General features: G+C 37.7%; 1 protein-coding gene across 1 annotated transcript in view; it reads right to left on the bottom strand.

Annotated features, from left to right (window-relative positions):
* Window positions 1-20,770, bottom strand: part of IL1RAPL1 (interleukin 1 receptor accessory protein like 1) — a 743,868-nt gene that overhangs the window by 31,359 nt on the left and 691,739 nt on the right. The window contains exons 7-8 of the mRNA XM_054715117.1: window positions 15,001-15,133; window positions 12,787-12,932 (exon numbers count right to left, since the gene is read on the bottom strand). Of these exons, the coding sequence (XP_054571092.1) occupies window positions 12,787-12,932; window positions 15,001-15,133 (279 nt within the window). The remainder of the gene's footprint in view (window positions 1-12,786; window positions 12,933-15,000; window positions 15,134-20,770) is intronic.

Genomic DNA, 20,770 nt, shown 5'->3' with positions numbered 1-20,770 from the left:
GTCAGAAACATTGATGAGAGAGAAACATCGATCAGCTGCTTCCTGCACACCTCCCACTGGGATGTGCCCGCAACCAAGATACATGCCCTTGACCAGAATCGAACCTGGGACCTTTCAGTCCACAGGCTGACGCTCTATCCACTGAGCCAAACCGGCTAGGGCAAAGGATTGTAATTTCTATTGTGCAGTTATAAGAACTTCTCATCTAAAGATCCCAGGCAATTTTACAAACATAACTATAAGAAAATCCCTAGAAAGAGCAACTGCTTTATTTCACTTTCAAGATTTGCAAAATGAGGTACAATGACACAAAACTCTAGAATCTGTAAACTCTGAGAAATGGGCTAATCCTATATAATAAAGAGGTAATATGCAAATTGATGCTCGCACCCTCACAAGATGGCTGCCTACAACCAGGCTGGCAAGGGGGATGACCAAACGACTAAAGAGCAGGCTGCATGGGGCGACCAGGCTGGCAGGGGGGGTTAGTGAGGGACGACCAAATGACTGAACAAGCAGGCTGCGTGGGGCGACCAGGCTAGCAGGGTGATCAGTTGGGGGCGACCAGGCTGGCAGGGGGGGCGATAAGAGGCGACCAGGCCGGCAGGGGGGCAGTTAGGGGTGACCAGGTCAACAGGAGAGTGGAGTTGGGGACGACCAGGCCAGCAGGGGGGCAGTTAGGGGCAATTAGGCTGGCAGGGGGCGCAGTGAGGAGCGACTAGGCCGGTGGGGAGGAAGTTGGGGGTGGACAGGCTGCACGAACAGGCTGGTAGGGGGGGGCAGTAAGAGGTGACCAGGCTGGTGAGGGGAGGGGGCAGTTAGGAGCGACCATGCCAGCAGGAAGGGGACAGTTGGAGGTGACCAGGCCAGCAGGGGGGGCAGTTAGAGGCAATTAGGCCAGCATGCAGAGGCAGTGAGGGGTGATCAGGCTGGCAGGGGGGGCAGTTAGGGGCGATTAAGAGCCAGTGGTCCAGGATTGTGAAAGGGATGAGTGACTGCCGGTTTAGGCTCCATCCCCTAAGGATATCCCGGTTGAAGAGGGTGTAGGCTGGGCTGAGGGGACCTCTTCCCACATGCATGAATTTCATGCACCAGGCCTCTAGTATGTAACATCAGTCACCCAGGGTTTAATATGTTCTTATAGGATTTCTGCTCTGGAACTTAAGGGCAATTAGTTTACAAATGATAAAAATGAAGGACAGTGGCATGGAGAGACTTCCTTAGGTCACAAACAGGTGAATAGTAAAAAATAAAACACTTTCATGTAACTAACTGGTTTTATTTTTCTTCACAGTTCAGTTTCTTTCACTCAATTCTCATTCATATCAAATTTGAATTCATGGTAAAATAATTCTTGGGTGGCTTTAAAAACTACCTTGTGTGCTTTCTTAAACATACCACTGGATATTTTGTGAACTAGAAATAAAATCAACTTTAATAACATTTAAATGTCTACTTTTAATTTAGAGAAATCAACCTACAGATTTATCATCCTTCATAGAACACATGCTGAAAATAGTATATGTGCCCTAAAAATAGAGACAAATAGCTAAAATATTTCTTACAGATGGCAAATGCAATTCTCAACAATAACATCTAATACAAGTTACCATAGTAATTTATTGGAAATCAACACATTTCTTCCTTACCGTATGACCTGAGAGTAGTTAGCAGTTTTTATGTGTCATGTGTAATTTCTCACTTACTGATCTGATAGTCAAAGTTCGATATACAGAAACTTCTTATTAAAACTTATACCTTGCATTTCATGACCCAGTTGTGCCATTTCTCAACTGACTGCAGGAATTCACAACCATAAAAATGCACAGCTATCTCTCTTTTCCAAATAATGTTACTTTAATGCCCCAGGATGGTGGTAGACATGCCTCAGGCAGTAGTGACTCAACTACTAAGGACACCCAACCCAGTGCTTTGCCCATAGCTGGCACTCAAAAGTATATTTGGTGAATGGGAATGATTTGTTGCTTTTTATACAACAACATTATATGAATCATCACTAAGCAGCCTGCAGTGGATTGAGATTTTGAGCAGCTTATGAAACATCATCAGTCAATAAGTTGTTTTGACCTAGAATGAAGGCAGTTCTGAGAAGGAATAATAAGTGATGTGTTTGGCCATGAATATACTATCCTGTCTGTGAACTCTGATCACATATATGGAAATGTGTGCTAGATGATATTGGTGGGCTTCTTGCAAATACCTTAAACTGAATTATTATTTTTTAAACTGCCTGTCTGTCATTTTCTAACACACAAAGATGTGAGTTCCAGTGGATTCCCTCTATCCTCACCTTAGGTTTACTTGTGTTTTATAACTTCTGTTATTAGATGCTAGACAGATGAGAGGTGGAGGATAGTTGAAAAGGGGAATGCAAATATAGTTAATAATATTATGATAAGTTTACATGATCACAGATAATTAATAGAATCAGTAGGGAGATCACACTGTGTATAAAAATTGTGGACGAAAAGGGGCCACATGCTAACCTGACTAACTCAGGAAAGGCCTGTGTGGCGGCCTTGCAAACTCAAGAGATGTACAGTAACCACAAAGGATGGTCTTAAATTAAAATCTTTAATTAAAAAGCAGTTTCCAGTGGGTAGTCATGTCCTAGGCCAGTATCTTCCCTGACAAAGATCAACTTTGATCTTTACTGAACCTATTGTCTTTTTGCATCTTAGATAACTTACCTGTGAAACGTCAGGGCAACTTGTAACTTCCCTTTTTCTGGACCCTTCAGGGCACAGACCTGGCACCCTGGTTAAGACCACAGATTCCCTCATTGTTGTTGTTATCAAGTTAATTGTTTACTGCTAACTATGCTTACCCACTTATGTAAAAGAAGCATGTGTCTAACATTTCACTTTTTATCCAAACCCAGCGGTTTTCCCACTTTGCTTTCTCCCTCCTCTCTAATCTATCACCAATGGATTTCATGTAACTCACATCTCCTCCTTTGATGGTAATGTATAAAACAAGGGGCAAAACTACCATTCTCAGGAGCACTATCTCAATACATTGAGATTCTGCTTCCTAGCAATTGTCTACAATTTGGCTCAAATAAACTCCCAAAAATTCTTTACAGGTTTGAATGTTTTTTTTTGTGTTAACAAAATGTTGAATCACTATATAGCACACCTGAAACTAATATAACCAATATAAGATTGTATGCCAACTATACTTAAAAAAATAAAAATGAATTGAACTTTTGAACACATAGTAACTATTTATACAGTTGGTATTAGTGTGTTATTTTTTCTTTGCCTTCTTGCTGTCATATTGTTGATTAATAATATATGGCAGTGCTTTTCTCATACTATGCCAGTTCTTCCTTACTATGCATAATTGAAATTTAGCTGAATATAAATATTCAAAACAGGAAATTAGCAGTATTTACTGCCCATCATATATCTTGTTCCTCCTTGGTAATTGCTATTCACATAGGCTGAAATATATGTCCAAATATATGTTGTTGAGACATTTCTAAGTGGATTTCCTTTTTTATTTTTTAAAAATATATTTGTATTGATTTCACAGAAGGAGAGGGAGAGATAGAAACATCAATAATGAGAGAGGATCATTGATGGGTTGCCTCCTGCATGTCCCCTACTGGGGGATCGAGTCTGCAACCCAGGCACGTGCCCTGGCCAGGAATTGAACCGTGACTTCCTGGTTCATAGGTTGATGCTCAACCACTGGGCCACACTGGTCAGGCAGATTTCCTTTTTTTTTTTAAAGAGAATTATATAAGAACTATGTCCAACAATGAGAGCTCTCTTCATTTAAAAGGTTAATTATTTAATACTTAAAGAGAGTGCCCCCTCAGACATCTCTCTGAGTAGCAAATGTGTTCTATAAAGCACAATTTCTTTGAATACATGAGACAAGTAACCTCATTAAGAGTATGAGGGCAATGTTCAAATAGGTTCAAAAGTGTTGACCATGTAAGAAGAATGAGGCAATTAGTTGGAATTAGTCCCAGTGACTGGCTTTACTCCTCCCTCCTTCATTTCTCTGTCATGGAAACAGTGAACTCAAGAGAGCTAGTTGCTCTTTACCTATTAGATACTGCCAAGTTTATTAGAGGATCTATTGTCCAGGCAAAGACCTTGATATGCCAATTGTGGTCCACGGACCAACACTGTCAGCATAAATAAGGAACTTGTTTGAAATTAAAGTCTTGAGGCTCACCCAGACTATTGAATTTGAATCCCTTTTTAACAAACTCCCTAGGTGATTTGTGTGTACTGAAAAGATTGCAGTAACAACAACAAAAAGATTGTGAAGCATTGCTCTAGTGACTTCTAGTTGACTCTCCAAGAGTGGAAACACAAGGAACCTATTCATCATTTCCCATGGCATAACAAGCACCCATTCTCTTGAACTTCCAATTACATCTGATATAATCTTGGAGGGTTTTCAAGATTAAAATACTCATCCTTCTGATATCCATACTATCAGTCACTGGTTCTCAACTGGTGACAATGTTGTTTCCTGGGGACATTTAGCAATCTTTAAGATAATATTTGTCACAACTGGGAAAGATAATTTTGGCATCTAATGGGCAGAGGCAAGGAATGCTGCTAAACATTCTACAATGTGTAGGACAACACATTGAATCACCCCACAACAAATAATCACCTGGCCAAAAACCTCAATAGTGACAAGATTGAGAAATCCTGCTGCAAAGTTCATTTTACTCAGTATACACTTAATCATCCCACTCATCGCAGTGGGTTATGTATAATAAAACATATAACAAGAAGTACCAGTGAAAGATCTTTATCAAGAATTTACATTTAGTTGAGAAAACAAGTGAAAAATACAATAGAGCAAATAAAGAACTTCCAATGGCTATGCCCATGTATAATTAAATACTAAGAGCTTTGGCCCACTGGATTAGTTCACCAAGAATGGTAAAAACTGAAGGGCTTATCATTCTTGACTCCCAATCTTGGTTTTGTCCAGGATCATCCCCGTTAATTATTAATTGAGAAATAAGCTAATTATCAGTGACCAGTGGTTAATTATTAATTGAGAAATAAGCTAATTATCAGCGACCAGTGGTTCTTTTTTCCTAACAAAGATGCTGCTTGGATATTCTAGTCCACACTCAATAAAATTGAATGACCAAAATTACTAAAATGCAAAACTATGCTACATAATAAATCTCCATGCTGTAGCTGATCAGAAAAAAACTACAATCAACAGACTTTTGAAAAGATGTCCCAGTGTAGAGGTAAAAAATAAGTTGGAGTTAAGCTCACTTAAATCATATGCTGCATGTCTAAGGAAATAGCTGAAAAGTTTAGTTTCCATGCTGGTAATGTTGGTGGCAATCAAATAACCATGTTGGAATACCCATATCAAGAAACTGAAATGTATGAAATCACTAGTAGTGGACAGTATGTGCTCCTGGATTCATAATAGCCTCCAGGTGTTCTTCTTGGGTATTTTTTTTTTTTTTGGCATTTAGTTAACAAGAACAAAAGTTTGGGTCAGCTGTTTAGATGTCTTATACAATTGGAGAACAGAAAAGTAAGAAAACTGCTATAGAATAGAAGAAAATTTTGAATGCAAAATGTCTGATCTCATCCAAGGAGATAATTTGGTAAACCTGATGGCTCTGATTTGCAGATGCTGCAGCAACATAACTCAAGTTCCTTAATATTTTGTCACTGCATAAGCTATAAGGGGAGCAGAATATACCATCCAAAAATATGCCTTTTTGGCATAAGGATTATTTTAGGCTGATTATTTTTAAGAAACAGCAGACACAGGAAAAACTCTGAAAATCAAGAAATTACTCTTTTGTAAGAGACATTTACATTTATAAAAAAAACTTTCATTTGTAAGGGTTCCTCCCTCTCTGTATCAGAAAGAGAAAAATGACTTTAAATTTCTAGAAATGCTTATCACTGGAGAAGGCATTAACTTATGTTTACATAACAAAGTTACCCTCTTTGTTTACTGTGCTTTTCCTGGTAATCTCCTATAATGCGCCTCCCAACCCAACATCATATTTGGCTTTTAGCTTGAGGGTATTTAAGGTGGTGGCTGGGGCCATTCGGAGAAGTTACTCAGTTTTCCTGAGTATCCCCCCTGTATACAGGAGGTTTACACGCTATTGAAATTCTGTATCTTTTTTCCCTGTTAATCTGGTTTCTTATTACAGGGGGTATCTCAGCCAAGAACCTAGAAGGGTAAAGGGAAAATTATTTTTTCTCCCCCACAGCAATGACTGAGTGAGTATTTCCTGGATGCCTCTTCCGTTTTTAATGGGTCATTGTCTTTCTAGGGAGATGCCACCATATAGATGATGAGAAAGTTTTGATATCTAGGAAAGTTTGGCTTTCCCATTTTCTAAAACCAGTGATTAAATATGTCAAAGATGAGTCCTGAGAGAGGTTTAAATAGTTCTTTGGTCTTACTGTATCTCTCAGTAAATAAATGCACTAGGTAAATACTAACAAGGATAGAGGTACATATTACAAAAAAGATTCATTAGAAGAAGGGATAAGGAGTCCACCTGGTCTAAATTCATCCAGCTTTAAAACAATTCATCCTAAATAATGTGCATGTTAATTACATTACTAAAGATATTCTGAGGACTAGGGAGTTTATTGAACAACTCTAATTCCTATTGATTACTTTCTTTGGAGGGGGAGAGACTATTGTGTGCAAGAATTAAAATGAGTTTGAGGGGGAATAGAGAAAATCTAAATGTTTATCATTATTAACTAGTAATAGTCTCTTAGATAGGTAATTTGCTAATTCCCAAACTACTTCATGATGAATGAACTGCCATATTATTGTAATCAATGTATTTAAACATAACTATTCAGAATAGGATTGATAATAAGCATCCCCTTAATTTGACAGTTTCAAAGTCAAACATTCCCTACAAGCACAATATTAGGAATGCTTAATATCAATGCAATTTAAAAAGTAGATGATAGCATTCCAAAGTATATTGGTTCTTATTTCCCATTCATTTGATATTATCAGGGCCAGACACATAGTAGGCTCTTATAATTATCATTAACTGCATGAATAAATGAGTGAAGATCTCCTTTAGGACAGTACACTCAAACTAAAGTAAATCTACTAAAAGGTGAAATATAGAATCAAATTGAATACAATTGCTGGAAGTAAAGCTGACCATTTTAATGAAAGATAAATTAGATTTGAGGACTTTTTTAATGAAACACATTATTGCTGCAACCTAAATTGCCCAGAATATCATGTAGTTGGAGCAGAGAAATCATGTATTACCTGCTAATATTTATTGGGTGATAAACATGTGTCAGCTATAGTGATTTGTATTGACATATATGAGTTTATTTAATCTTCAGAGCTTCTCTTTATGGAAGTCATTATTATTATCATCATCATCACCATTTTATAGAAGAGAAATTTGAGGCTCTCAGAAATTAAGTAATTTGTCTAAGATAGCACAGCTAGTTGGGATTTAAATAGATAACCTTGCTCCAGAGTTCATACTCTTAAACCATTAAACAGCTTTGCTCCAGATAATAATGATGTCCACACTTTGAGGTCAGCCACAGTTAGAGTATGGATCAAAACCACAGAGAATGAAGAAGAAATTTATGACTGGCTGATGAGTGTAAGAACAGTCAGGCCTGAGCCAGAGCCAGTCCTACTGGGTATTGTTAGGAAGGGTGAAATTTACCTTCTGCCCTTCTTGAATTCTTATGGATAGATTAATAATAAAGTTGACACAAGACCAGATTAAGAGGAGAAAAGCCAATTTAATGTGTGTGCATGGGAAATCATAAATGATACTCAAGATAACATAATAATGCTTAGAGAAATGATTGAAGTGGGAACCTTTTTATATTTTTTAGACTAAGAAATAATAAACTTCTGAGGAATTGACAGGACAAAAAATGTTAGTATTCATTAGTAAGAAATCTAAGCAAGGTTTGAGCTTGGGCAATAAATTAATGAAGAGGCACCAAGGTTTGTTTATGTGAGCTTTTTGTTCTGGATTCCTAAACTCTAATGATAAGGGTGTCTCTCTTAGCCTTCAGATGCAGGGTGGGCATTATTCACCTGGGAGATTCATCTTCTGCTTTAAGAGGGGGCAGAGAAAGAGAGAGGTCAGAGTGTTCTTGCATTGGAAGTTTCCTAAGTGACTTAAATTCAAAGTAATCAATATGTCATTATGGGATATTTTGAGTTGGCCTACTCTGAATCCCAACAGTTTCCATCTGGAGAATTGTTTGCGTCAGGGAAATGGAAATTGTAAAAATGGAGGGAACTGGAAAGCTCAGGGTTTTGGAGGAAAACTGAAGGTCAGTATTTGATGCAAGTCAAGTTAGACCCCCGCAATTAGAAACCAAAGCAAGCGCATCTGGGTAAAATATTCAGAGATTCATATATGGAACTCAGTCATGTATGAACAATAATGAGGCAAGAACTGACACAGTAGTGAATGTATCAACTGTGCTTTGGTTCTTTGTAAAGCCAGGGTCTAATTTTCAAGCTTGTCAGGCCAGGGACTAGAGTGAGGAATAAGGGGCAGGACAAAAAAAGACTAATATGGCCCAATGGCCCTTAGGAATGCTTAATATCAATACAATTTAAAAAATTCTCTGTCTCTCTTTCACTGCATCTAGTTCTCTGTATAGTATGTGAAATATGTTTATATTGAAGGTTTGCCATAATCCTAACTGTCCAAATGCCTATCATCTCTGCAGGAATAAACAACTTGGAATATTCTCAAGAAAGGTTTTCAATGGTCTAATTCTCTGGTAAATTTTCAGCCAGTTTTTGTGGAACTATGCTTTTTTTTTTTCTCTCTAGATAAAAGGTTGGTCCAGAATCTAGCCCAGCTCAGTTCTAGCTGAATTATTTATTGCTGTATCCTCTTTGCATTTAGGAAGACTCATTTCATACATGTGAATAAAATCTCCAAAAACTCATACCACCCATTGGAAGGCTCCAATGTCACTTTTATTAGATCAACAATATTGAAGAAAAAGTAACAGTGGAAGAAAAAATGCTTAGGTAATTTTGGCAAAGATGTGTCCTGGCAAGTTCACTTGTCAGAACTGATAATTTGTGGTTTGAAAAAAATCTGAGCTCTTCAAATGCTTTAACATACTTCTCTAGGGAGGTTTTAAAAAGAAAGACTTTGAAGGCCTGCATGATAAGTTAAGGGATTTATGAATCAATGGCAGTAAAATATGATTAATAGTGACAGCTTCCAGTTCCTTCTCTCAGCTTTAGTCTTGTGAGTAATATAGCAACTCATCTGATAATTGACCTAATTGCTAGCAAGACAGCAATTTGACTCTTTCAGGGACACTGTGATCAAAAACCCAAACTATTAGCTTACATGCTCTGTGTGTGCCCGAACCTTTGGAAACTTGCAGAGCTGGTGAACTTGCAGTAATGCCATATGTTAACCAACGTCATCTCTTTTTCTTCCACAAATAGTTGGGATAGATCATTCTGATACCATTGCAATAAACCTGGTTATTAATAAGAGGAAAGGAGCAAAGGGAAGGCCAAATTTTATAGACATGACATTTGTGCAGCTTCTCCAGGAAGCTGCAGTTTAGACACATGCCCAGCAAAGTCTGGGTGAAATAGGGAAGGTCCTTATCTGTCAGTTACACCTTGGATCCGGTCACTGGCAGGAGTAGGCTTGGCCAATTGCAAGTGGGAAGATTTCAGATACTTAAGCTCCTAAACAAAGGAGTTCTCTATCTTGCTCTCTCGGGACTCTTGTGACTCTTGTTGCAGGAGGTGTGCTTTCCTAGCTCCCCTAAATTCTCCCATATGGCCCATGGCCATGTGGACCCCACATACAATGGACTGATAGACTGTAACTAGCCTAATGCTAAACCAGACCCAGATCTACCATGGAACGGACACTCTGGACACTGGCTTTGCTTCTACCTCTGCTTAATCCCCAGCTGTACCTCTTCCAGGACTGGATTAAGGAAAATGGGACTTTGCCATCTGAGGGATGTAATTCCATAAAAATGAAGCATTCTACCACATTCCACCCTCCCATGGGGGCCTCCGGAAATGCTTATCCCAGTAGTACACCATGAACCCCACTCCCACCAGCAATACTGGAAGACCATCCACGCATTTCCCTGATAACAATTTCACACAATTATAAATCTCTCAAGGACAGGACATTGGATGTGTTGTTGCCTTTGTGAATTGATGACTTATTTGTTGTAGCTCCCTTAGAATGAAGGAATAGCGAGGGCCCGTGTGGCTCAGTGCCCGGTTGTGGGCTTGATTCCCAGTAGGGCGTGTGCAGGAGGCAGCTCATTGATGATTCTTTCCCATCACTCATGTTTCTATTTCTTTCTTTCTCTCTCTGAAATCAATAAAATAATTTTTTTTAAAAAAAGAAGGCACTCACTAACTTTAAGATGGACCTTTAGAATATATGACCTTGGAGGATTCTTTTTTTGGTTTCTTAATGCTTTTATTTTACTAAGAATAAAATGCTGTTGGTATAAATAGAAATTTGTAAACCACTGTGGAAGATATAGCTATTGAAAGGTGCTCTAACATTGGCCACAATTTTCCTCCTTATCTTTAGATAGTCAGACATTATTGTGAAAGTTTTTTTCGGTTTCCTTGACTCTTCAACCATTTATTTTTGTGGTACTGGAAGTTTTTCTAGCTATGGGCAACTTAACCTTAGGTGACACATGCTAAAAATAGCCTTGGGTGTTCAACCTTTCCTGGCTGTGTGCCTCTTATAAGAACAGAACTTTAATAGTTGTATCCTCCTTAGATACATTTCATTTTTCTTCCTCTCTCCTTATTATAATACTTAACTGTCACTCCTACCTTGTCCCAAAATAAAATATATGTTGTCCAAGTTAACAGATTTTTATTTATGCCTTACATATTCTCTCTACTACTTCCCTTATTGGGGAATAATTTAGACTCTTTGATTAGAGTTTATTGAAGAGAATGGTCAGGATAGTGAAAGTAATTTATGCACACAAAGGAAGAGTGAATAAGACTAAAAAAGTTGAATCTAGGGAAGTAAAGACCCAGTAGGATCATGGTGACTGTCATCAAACTTTTAAAGGGTTGTTTTGGGAAAGATAGATTAAAAGTCTAGAACTGCAGTCAAGGGGCAGACAGTGAAATAGGGACGCTTTTCTAATAGTTAGGCTTTCCAAAGATAGAATTGGCTTCCTTGAGAAGGAATATGATCCAGTATAAGCTATTAGATAATTTGGGAAGATGTTGTGGAGTAGTTCAATTACATAACATTTAAGTTGTTTCCAGCCCTGAAAAGCAATTTCTAATCTTTTACATATATAATATATTACTACTCTAAATTCCTCCATTGACTGAATATATATGTTGGCTGGAGAAAGAAACAATCATATTTCTAACTGTTGTTTACCTTTCCTTTACTCACATTCTTCCAAAGTAGAGTATTTTAATATTGCGGTCACCTTGACAACAGAGGTGTCTGTTTTAATAGTTCTAAGTAACATTATTCAAAGGGATTCTATTGCCCAATAAAGTGGGGAATATAGTCTTTAATGTTCTTTTTGTTTTCAAACCTCAAAGAGTCTAGGATTAAACATATACTTTGAATTTAAAATCATTGTGAATTTGCTGAGTAAGAGAACACCAAGAGTAGTTGTTGCAAAAACTAGAGAGTTTTCACTTAGTATAATATGGAAAAATACTTTTCTCTTGTATATGAAAAATTTCACCAATTAAAATGGATCAAATTTTATAATTATTACTAATTTCAAACAATTTATTTGTTTTTATAATTATTACTAATTTCAAACAATTCATATTATATTTATATATAATATTTTAACCTTGTACATAAGGCATTAGGGCTGTTGTGGGACCAGATTTAGTGAGGCAGATGTTGCAATCATCCACAACCTATCTTACTTGATCATTGTTAATAAATTATAGTTGAATAATAATTCATTAATGCACAATGAATGAATTGTTATTAATCATGGGATGATATTGCACATGTAAAAGTCATCCAAGGCAGAAAAAATATCAATAAGTAATACAATGGGGAATCCATTGGACATATTTTTACACTAAAGGAATAACCCTCTAATAAGGAACACAATCTTGGATTTAAAACTACTTCAGCCCTAACCGGTTTGGCTCAGTGGATAGAGCGTCGGCCTGCGGAGTCAAGGGTCCCAGGTTCGATTCCAGTCAAGGGCATGTACCTTGGTTGCGGGCACATCCCCAGTAGGGGGTGTGTAGGAGGCAGCTGATTGATGTTTCTCATCTATGTTTCTAACTCTCCCTCTCACTTCCTCTCTGTAAAAAATCAATAAAATATATTAAAAAACTGCTTCAGTTATTTTTCATTGATTTGCTTCTTTCTAACACTAATAAGTCATATTTAACTAAATACTTCCTCTGTATATGCTTTATGCCTAACTCTACTTCTTGTCTTCTTCATCCTTAAAACACACTGAAGAGTTGACACATATCAGGAAACTGAAGCACAGGGAAGTTAGATACCATGCCCAAGGTTATACAGTTGGTATTAAAGCAAAGCAATAAATCCAAATTTGACTCTAGAGTCTGAGCTAGTCTCCCATCTACTGTGTCAACTGCCTTGATAAACCGAATGTTAATGTGATTATTTTATTTAGAATAAATTTATGTAGAAAAACAATTTTTTTTCTGGTTCCCACTTATTTCCCTCTCATTATAGGTTCAGTTGACCACTCAAGCTTAGAAGGTTATACTCACCCCGTTTGTGAAGGAGAATGCTGGCATGCCGACGTCCATTTCCATTTTCAACATAACAAGAGTAATTTCCCAAGTCACCTTCTTGTACAGAATCCACAATTAATGAGATGGAAACTTCCTGTTCCCCAAGATGCTCCTTGAGAATTCTAAAATATAAAGCAAAACGAAACAAAAAACCCCACACAAACATACACATACACGACAAAAAAAAAAAAAAATAGATGAATCTAAATCTGATGTGAAAATACCTACAGCATCTTTACTTCAAATTTAGCTATGGATTTATGCTATCTTAACAAAATTATATCATGCCCTTCTCATTTTTAATGAGTAAGTTTGTCTTTGTAGATGTTAATGAAGTTGCAGTTCATTATCTCTCTTAACAGGACAATCGCACTGTCATACTAAAGAGGTGAGGGAGACCTTGAAGAAAAGTTTAGGAATTGCTTTCCCTTTAAGAAGAAATATGATGTAAAGGTGAGATAAGATATTCTGATGGCTTAGGCTAGAGGACTAGTTATATACAGGTTAATAAAAAAAGGAAGAATAGAAAAATTTTGAGTTATTTTGACATTTCAGTTGAAACCTCCAACCTGGCCTTTTAAAAAATGATACAGATCAATTGCCTGTTTTTAAAGAAATATGAAATTATAAACATGTAGACAAAGTATTCCGATGAAGTGCTTAATTGTGACATTTAAAATTAATGGTAAATGTTCACTAATCTCACTGTCAAAGATTTTAGCAATCTTTCTGAGCAGATGGAAAATTTCAGAGTTAAAGCTCCCTTTCCCTGCTCAAAAAGTTTCAGCCTCCTTTACCTACCCATCTGTTTGGTAACTCTTCTCTGCACAACACTTTCTAATGCAGAATTAAAGAATAATACCTTTCTAGAACATTCCCTGACCACCCACAAAAAGGGAAAGGGGGGAAGTTAGGAGATTTGTTGTTCTTCTTTAACGTTAGCATTTCAAAGTGTATGAGTAAATGATAAATGGCAGAGGAACACTTTAGTACATATTGGAGGATTGCCCATCTGGGCATTTCAGAAAGCAGTTGGAGTATAAGATTCTTGTGTAGCTGTTGCCAGGAAAAAAAAAATTCTAGTAGAAATAACCTTATATGACAGTTTTATGTGTTTTTATATTTTACTGAAAAACTTTTTCCTTTATACCTTTGATCAAGTTTAAAAGTCCTCGTTATTAAAAGTGTCCTCTTCCAAGAAGAGGAATCTTTGATAAAATGCTCATGTACTCCCAGCAGTTGTGACCTTTAGATGAGAGTGTTGACAAATGATCAGCATTTGGATTTAGTCTTAACTTAATTATTATTACTATCCTTGCTTGTGTACATTATGATTAAAAATCAGTATCTATGGTCCTGACTCGTATGGCTCAGTTGGTTGGAGCTTTGTTCCATACACCAAGAGGTGTCAGGTTTGATTCCAGGTTAGGTCACGTACCCAGGTTGCAAGTTTGATCCCGGGTCATGGCGTGTGCCAGAGGCAACTGATTGATGTTTCTCTCTCACATTGATGGTTCTCTCCTTCTCCTTTCTCTAAGATCAATAAAAAATGAGTATCTATGCCCAAGCATAATTTTAGTCATAACTGAATACCTCAATACTTAAATTGTTTTTTAAAAGAGACTTAAGAATCATGTCCTCAAATAGATGGTATTTTGAGTGTTTATTCTCTATCATTCCCACTATATTCATATTTAGACCTTAAAGTCAAATTAAAAAGGTAATTAAAAAATTTTATGTATCCTTTATCATTCCTACCAAGTACTTTATAGTCTACTTGCTGCCTCAAATATGAAAACATATAAAAGGAAATGACATAGATTGTGTTTGGTTGAGTCCTTTTATCTTGTTAGTATTTCCTCTTAACAATTAAAAAAAGCTTTTACAAACAAAAGGCACAATATCACATTTTCTATATTCAACTGTATTTTGGTATGTCTCCCATTCAGTTCACTCCTCAATGAAAAACTCCTTTTTATTTCTCTTAAATTATTTACAAATGGCATTCATGTTTTATAAGCTTAGTCTCTTAACAGTGTTTCTCCTCGTTGCCAGTATATGTTTCAATGTTTTCATTATTATAACAGTAAAACAAAACAAAAAACTTCTTTCCTTTTAGCTTACTTTCTGGACACCAACAGAGTAAATGTTAATCTTGACTACAAGGTAAAAGAAAAAAAATTATTTTACCTAATGTCACTTTCCCAAACTCGATTTTCATCCAGATCTTCAATAAACTTTTCTCCTTTCATCCAATAAATTAAAGGACTGACATCTCCACTGTACCCAAAGAAAGCTCTGCAGGTTAGATTAGCTGAGTCACCTGTCAAGAGAGTGATAGACATGTTATAAAACTATCTGTACACTTTTATTTTAGACAAGCTAGCAGGTAACATTTTAATCACTTCATTGATTTAATAAAAACATATTTTAAAAGCAATATATTTTCAACCTTTGTCAAATTTATAAAATGTGTGTTTTTAACGGCTTTTTATTATTTATTTTTAAAAAAATATTATTTCAGGGAGGAAGGAAGAGGGAAAGAGAGATAAAAACATCAATGATGAGGGAAAATCATTGATCGGCTGCCTCCTGCTTGCCCCCTGCTTGCCCCCTACGTGGATTGAGCCCACAACCTGGGCATGTGCCTTGACCGGGAATCGAAACATGACCTCCTGGTTCATAGATCGATGCTCAACCACTGAACCACAGTGACTGGGCTTAACAGCTTTTGAATGAAATGATAGCGACTCAAGAACTTGTAAATAAGACTGGTCAGTTATTTTATAGAAGGCTCTTCCATATAGATTTGCTTGATATTTTCACATGATTAAGTTGAGGCTATAAATTATTGGGAAAGTACCACAGAGGTGATGTCAGTCAGTCATTCTGTCATCTCCTCCCATAGCTCTCAGAACATACCTGTATTTATCATAATACATTAGAAGCCCAGTGCACAAAATTCGTGCATGGGGGGGGGTCCCCTCAGTCCAGCCTGCACCCTTTCCAATCTGGGACCCCTCGGACATCCCTCTCATAATCTGGGACCACTGGTTCCTAACTGCTCACCTGCCTGCCTGCCTGATCGCACCTAACTGCCCCCCTCTGCTGGCGTGGTCACCCCCAACTAACCCCCCTGCAGGTGTAGCCACCCCCAACTTCCCCCCCTGCAGGCGTAGTCACCCCCAACTGTTCACCCTTGCCGGCCTGGTTGCCCCCAACTGCCCCCCCCCCCGCACCGGCCTGGTCACCCCTTAGTGCCCTCCTGCTGGCCTGGTCGCCCCTTACTGCACCCCCTGCTGGTGTGGTCACTCCCAACTGCCCCCGCCAACCTGGTTGCCCCTCACTGCCCCCCTTTGCCAGCCTGGTCACCCCTTACTGCCCCCCCACCAGTCTTGTCATCCCCAACTTCCCCCGCTGAGGGCCTGGTAGCCCCATGCAGCCTGCTGCTCAGTCATTTGGTTGCCCCTCACTAACCCCCCTGCCAGCCTGGTTACCCCACACAGCCTGTTCAGTCATTCATTCAGTTGTTTCGGATATGATGGTCGCTTAGCCTTTTATATATATAGATTCCTTACAATATTTGGTTTGTTTGCAGGTCTAATCCAGCAACTAGAGTGTTCATTCTCCAAAGGTAGAAATTATATCTGTATTTACCTTTATATATTACCAGGGCACATTACAGTATCTTAAATAGAGTAGTAGCTCATTAAATAATTTCAAATCACTTAATAACATGCTTAATATCTTTCAAACTTGCATTTTCCATGGCTTACTTTTATAAAAGCTTCATTAATTAAAGGTAACTTGTCTGCAACTTATCTCAGTAGGCTAAGTCCATCTTATAAACTAGCCTTCAATATTGCATATGCAGAGCCTCCTCATTCAGATTTTATTTCACTTGCGGGCTGGAGCCAGTTCATACCAGCTTGTGAGAGTCCATTATTACATTTTCAGAAATTCGGTAAGCAGGTTGTTAAACACAGTAATTATTTGAAATTAAATTATAGAAGCATACAATTAAAATACCATATTAAAAACAAAGGCTAATAGATACTCAAAACTCCCTAATTATTTTGCTACATTATTCATCTATAGTATCCATATGGCAGAAATATTGTATAATAGTGTACTACTGCACATCTTTCCCCAGCTGCACATTTAGTGAAATTATGTTGGTAGCTTGCAATCAACCACGGTGGGAATATTGACCCATAAATTGCCAAATGCTGCAAATCAAGATATGATTTATTGTTCTGATGATTGCCTGTGGAGAAAATGTTACTAATCTCTCTCACTTCCTCTCTCTCTAAAAAGTTAAAAAAATCAATAAAACAATATATTTTTAAAATGCCCCTAAAGAGCTCAATAGAGACAGAATATGCAAAACAAAAAACAACAGAGAATGTAAATCTAAAGGTCATTAATTTTAAAATCATTAAAATCTGGCTTGTGAAATTTTAAAATGAGATGCAGTATGCCCAATATGAAATTGCAGGAGGATCTATCTCAGCATATTGGGGCCTTATGGCAATAGACAATAGAAGTCTGACAAATTTGAGTTCTTTTTAATTAGATGATTTATAACAGATTAATGTTCTTATATTTTAGCTATAGTGAATTTGGCTTTAAACTATTTTTTAAATCATACTCTCTAAGAGACAATGATTTTTATTATGGTTTTGCCAGCCTCAAGAATAAAACCTTGTGGCTAGCAATGGTCTATGTTACCTAAAAATCTATATCACACATGATTTGCATAGCAACTGAATATAATATAGTAGAGATATTATTTATACTAACAATAAAAATAAAGTATGATCAGAAATGGTTTGAATAAATGAACCACAAAATCATATTGAGTCAGATCAAAGGTTTTATGAAATACATACATATATATATATATATATATATATATATATATATATATACAGAATGTTTGCAAAGTCTTGGATAAAAAAAACTAAATATTTTGTGGCCCATTCCCAATTTATATTTTAGATTTAATGTTGCTGCAAATAAAAATTCAATAAGTCACAGAATTCAAGAAAATAATTCTATATTCACTTAGAAATTTAAGTAGATAGATATTGTCAATAACTTTCCTAAAGAAGTATAAGTATGTGCATGGTCTAAAAAGTATAGTGTATTGATTTTTGTATATTTTGTTTTTAATAAAAATTGCATATATTTAAGGTGTAAAGCATTATCATTTTACACATATAATGCTACAGTCAAGCTAATTAACATATCATCTCTTCACATGGTTACTTTTTAATTTTTTTGTGTGTGATGAGAACACCTGGAATCTACTCTTAGCAAATCTCCAGCATTCAATACAGTGATATTAGCTATAGCCATCATATTGTACACTAGATCTCTAGACTTGCTTATCATACATAATTGCAAATTTGTACCCTTTGATCAACATCTCCGTATACCCCCGGTCTCCTAACCACTGTTATACTCTGTCCTTCTATGTATATGAATTTTTTTAGATTCCACATGTGAGATCATGCAGTTTTTTCTTTCTGTATCTGGCTTATTTTACTTAGCATAATATTTCCCAGATTCATCCATGTTGTTGCAAATGGTGAATAATTTGAAGGCTGAATAATATAACATTATATATACCACAATGTCTTTGTCCATTCATCTGTCAATTAACATTTAGGCGTTTCTGTATCTTGGCTATCATCAATGGCTAACAGGTATATGAAAAGATGCTTAACATCACCAGTCGTCAGGGAAATGCAAACCAAATACATAATGAGATCTCACCTTATACCTATTAGGATGGCTATAATAAAAAAAATAACAACTGTTGGAAAGGATGTGGAGAAAATGGACCCTTTTACACTGTTGGTGGTAATGTACATTGGTATAGGTAGACATTATGAAAAAACAGTATGACATTTCCTCAAAGAAACAAAAAGAGAGCTACCATATGATCCAGTAATCCCTCTTCTGGTGTTGTATCACAGGGAATAAAATCACTACCTTGAAGAGATATCTGTGTTCCCGTGTTCATTGCAAAATATATTTAAAAGCAATCCTACCTAATAATAGACAAATATGCAAATTGACCATACCTCTGACACACCCACAAGCCATGTCCACCATCCAATCAGAGCGAGTATGCAAATTAACCCAAACCAAGATGGCTACAGCCACAGAGAGCAAGGTTTCCTAAGTAACAGAAGAAGCCAAGCTTTCCGCCTGCCCTTGCCAGGCCTAAACCTCCACTCAAGCTACAAAGTTTCAATTATAGAAGGTAAACAAATTCAAACAAATGGCGGCAGAATGGAGCTTGAGAGAGCAGGCCAGGGTTGCCGCCAGCAACAGGGGAAGCAAAGCTTTTTGCACACCCTGGCCGGGCCCACCCGCTTAAGGCAACAAAGTTTCAAGTATAATCCCAACAGAAATAAATGGCTGCCGGCCCTGGAGGGAGCCCCAGGCTTGGCTCCACTCCAGGCTACAAAGTTTCAATTGTAGAAGGAAAATAAATTCCAGATACCAGGGCCTCCACTTGGGTTGCCAGGGGGTGTGGCTGGACTGCAAACCACCACAGGCCCCTTGCTCAGGCCGCCCCATGCCCCAAGGGAACCCCCACCTGATCTGGGACACCCTTCAGGGCAAACCAGCTGGCCCCCACCTGTGCACCAGGCCTCTATCCTATCTAATAAAAGAGTAATATGCAGATTGATCATCACTGCAACACACAATATAGCTGCCCCCATGTGGTCAAAGATCCTGCCCCCATGTGGACACAGGATGGCCACCACAAGATGGCCAGCAAGATAGGGCAGTTGGGAGGCACCCGGCCTGCAAGGGAGGGCAGTTGAGAGGGACAAGGCCTGCAAGGGAGGGCAGTTGGAGGTGATCAACCCTGCAGGAGAGGGCAGTTAGGGGTGACCAGGCTGGCAGAGGAGGGAAGTTGGGGACATACAGGCTGGCAGCAGAGTGGTTAGGGGGTGATCAGGCTGGCAGGCAGAAGAGGTTAGGGGCAATCAGGAAGGCAGGCAGGCAAGCAGTTGGGAGCCAGCAGTCCTGGATTGTGAGAGGAATGTCCGACTGCCCGTTTCCGGGATTGGGCCTAAACGGGCAGTCGGACATCCCTTGAGGGGTCCCATATTGGAGAGGGTACAGGCTGGGCTGCGGGACAACCCCCCTCCGTGCACGAATTTCATGCACCAGGCCTCTAATGATAATAATAATATGGTATTCATCCCGCAGGCAGAGATATAGCTCTTTGGAACCAATTGTAATGCATAAAAATAGGAGCAGATTAAGTCTAGGCAATGGGTTATCAGAATTTGAATTATGATCTGGAAACAAAAGTTAATTTTATATGATACCACAAAATTGGAATTTATTAGAGTTAAATGTTATTATGAAACAGATATGCTATCTAGAAAAGGAAAAATAATTTCTTAGAATTTGAGCCTTGACATAATAAGAAAATTCAACATCAACATATTTGAATAAATAATTAGTTAAACTGCAGTAGAGTGGAAAATAATACAAAGAAAATGAAAACAACAGAGAATGATTATGAATTTTTCTTTATTGTTTTTGCTATCTAATGTGTGTCTGAGTATATTTTCAGTTAAAAAAGAAACACGATAAAATAACACTTAGCCAAGTGCCTAGAAAGGTCATTAATGTATTAATGTCCCAGATACTCAACTTGCAAATAATCATAGCCAGATTTTTGATAGAAATTATAGAGAAGGTCATTAGTATTGCATCTCCTAATTCCACCATTAACATGCTTTTTGGAAATTTCCACCAACTTTCTTTTTATTTTAAATCTTAATTGTTGAAAGTATTACAGATGCCCCTCTCTCCTCCCCCATTGACCCCTTCTAGCATGCCCCCACCCCCACACCCACCGCAGGCCTTCACCACCCTATTGTCTCTATACATGGGTTATTCATATATGCATATAAGTTCTTTG

This window comes from Eptesicus fuscus, chromosome 1 (genome assembly GCF_027574615.1).
Source record: "Eptesicus fuscus isolate TK198812 chromosome 1, DD_ASM_mEF_20220401, whole genome shotgun sequence".
Taxonomy (NCBI): domain Eukaryota; kingdom Metazoa; phylum Chordata; class Mammalia; order Chiroptera; family Vespertilionidae; genus Eptesicus; species Eptesicus fuscus.
This window is presented reverse-complemented; position numbering and strand designations above follow the sequence as displayed.